Source organism: Mus caroli, unplaced genomic scaffold, assembly GCF_978045245.1.
Source record: "Mus caroli unplaced genomic scaffold, Mus_caroli_1 scaffold_5, whole genome shotgun sequence".
Taxonomy (NCBI): domain Eukaryota; kingdom Metazoa; phylum Chordata; class Mammalia; order Rodentia; family Muridae; genus Mus; species Mus caroli.
The window spans coordinates 17217317-17219484 of NW_028227260.1; the positions used below are offsets into that span (position 1 = coordinate 17217317).

General features: G+C 43.2%; 1 protein-coding gene across 1 annotated transcript; it reads left to right on the top strand.

Moving 5' to 3' along the window:
• The first annotated feature begins 616 nt into the window (after positions 1-616).
• On the top strand, positions 617-1632 carry LOC147004479 (melanoma-associated antigen 10-like). The gene has a single exon (XM_085837542.1). It carries the CDS (start codon positions 662-664, stop codon positions 1622-1624), a length of 963 nt encoding a protein of 320 aa, XP_085693668.1. The 5' UTR covers positions 617-661; the 3' UTR covers positions 1625-1632.
• The last annotated feature ends 536 nt before the right edge of the window (positions 1633-2168 follow it).

The following is a 2168-nucleotide window of genomic DNA, read 5'->3' on the forward strand; positions in this document are numbered from 1 at the left end:
AAGAGTTTGCTACAGGCCATCAAGAGGGCACTGTCCAGTCAATGACAGAAAACATAAGGGCCCAAAATGATCAGTGAAGACACCATTCACTTCAAGTAGTGTTATCCCATGCCCCCCCCCCCCCCAACCCAGGTCATCTCTGCCTTTGTTTTACAAATAGGGTCTAAGTTAGCAACTAGCTCTTTGCAGCTATGGGATGGTTGCCGCATCTCTTATAATGAGTGTAACCTGGAACACATGAAAATCATCCTCTGTGTTAGTGCCTGCACTCTTTTACAAAGTCAAAGCTGTGTAGTCTCAGAACTTAGAGGGATGCCTAAACTGATATTATATATCAATGGTCCCAACAACTGAGAATACTGACTCTCCACAATACCTCAAATATTCCCATGGTACACTGTGATTATCTGTTGTGATACCTGCCTGCACTCCATATGGCAGGGGGGCCTCCTGTTTCAGGCTTTCAGATTCCAGGATTGCTTAGAGCCCTGTGACCCTAAAACACTCCTCCGGAGCTCTCAAGTATCATGACATTTTGAATTTTGTGGGACATGATCTGCCTTAAGAATCCTCTCACCCTCTTCTTTCTCCATCAGACCTGTGGATCCTGCCTGCTGGGATTGGAACACTATCCTGCCTACTGTTACCTAGGATAGTCAAAATGGCTGATTCCTATAAGACCCAATACTGCTACCTCCAAGAGAGTGCTCAGGCCCAACAGGAATTAAACAACGACCAGGAGACCATGGAGACATCAGAGGAGGAGGAAGGACCCACCACCTCAAATAAGGTGTGTGGTAGTGGAATACCAAGTCCTCCCCAGAGTCCTCAGAGAGCCTACTCTCCCTGTGTGGCACTGGCCTCCATCCCTGATAGCCCATCTGAGGAAGCTTCCATCAAAGGATCAGAGGCCCTGGAAGACCCACTGTATTTGTTGCACAATGCACAGAACACAAAGGTGTATGACTTGGTGGACTTTCTGGTTTTAAATTATCAAATGAAGGCAATCACTACCAAAGCAGAAATGTTGGAAAGTATTGGTAGAGAGTATGAGGAGTACTACCCTCTGATCTTTAGTGAGGCCTCTGAGTGCTTGAAGCTGGTCTTTGGCCTTGACATGGTAGAAGTGGACCCCTCTGTCCACTCCTATATCCTTGTCACTGCCCTGGGGATCACCTATGATGGGATGATGACTGATGTCCAGGGTATGCCCAAGACAGGTATCCTCATAGCTGTACTGAGTGTCATTTTCATGAAGGGAAACTATGTCAGTGAGGAGATTATCTGGGAAATGCTGAATAACATAGGGTTGTGTGGTGGGAGGGATCCTTACATACATAAAGACCCCAGGAAGCTCATCTCTGAGGACTTTGTGCAGGAAGGGTACCTGGAATACAGGCAGGTGCCCAATAGTGATCCTCCTAGCTATGGGTTCCTGTGGGGCCCAAGGGCTTTAGCAGAAACCAGCAAAATGAAAGTCTTACAGTTTTTTGCCAGCATTAATAAGACTCATCCCAGAGCCTTCCCTGAAAAGTATTCAGAGGCTTTGCAAGATGAGATAGACAGGACCAAGGCCTGGATCTTGAGCAGATGCTCCAATTTCTCTGACCTGCACACATTCTAGTGTACTGGCATTTCCCTTCTAACCCCAGGTCAGATAGTGTCATTGATAAAATTCCTGTATCCTCATTTGAGAGGTGGCTGGAGGAGAGCATTAAGCATTTTTTATCACTCTGTTTGGGTGACTTTAGGATTCTTAGTTGTCCAAAATTTTAATAATCATAGTTTAAGGTCCAATAGTTTTACTTTTAAGTGCATGCAGTGTTGTTTTTCCAGGTTTGCAGAATGTTATTATTTTGAAAAGAAGTGGGAATGACTTCTGTATTAATTTGTTAAATGTCTCAAGAAACTAGTGACATTGTAACTTTAATTTTCTGGGCAATGGAAAATATGTGAAAGTTAAAAAAAACAAGAATAAAAGATTTTTCATCATCTCAAACTGTTTAGTATGTTGTGGTTAACAAATTAAAATTAAAACTAAAATTTTAAATTGAATTCATAATACTATAATCTTCACTGGTTCCCTGTGCATACTAAAGTCCTCTGTTTGCAGTGGACCATTGGCTGAAGCTAGGTCTATATTTTCCTATAGATAATTGGGGTAGAAC

Excerpts from the sequence above, each read along its gene's own strand:
- LOC147004479 (XM_085837542.1), top strand. The coding sequence starts at position 662 with ATGGCTGATTCCTATAAGACCCAATACTGCTACCTCCAAGAGAGTGCT.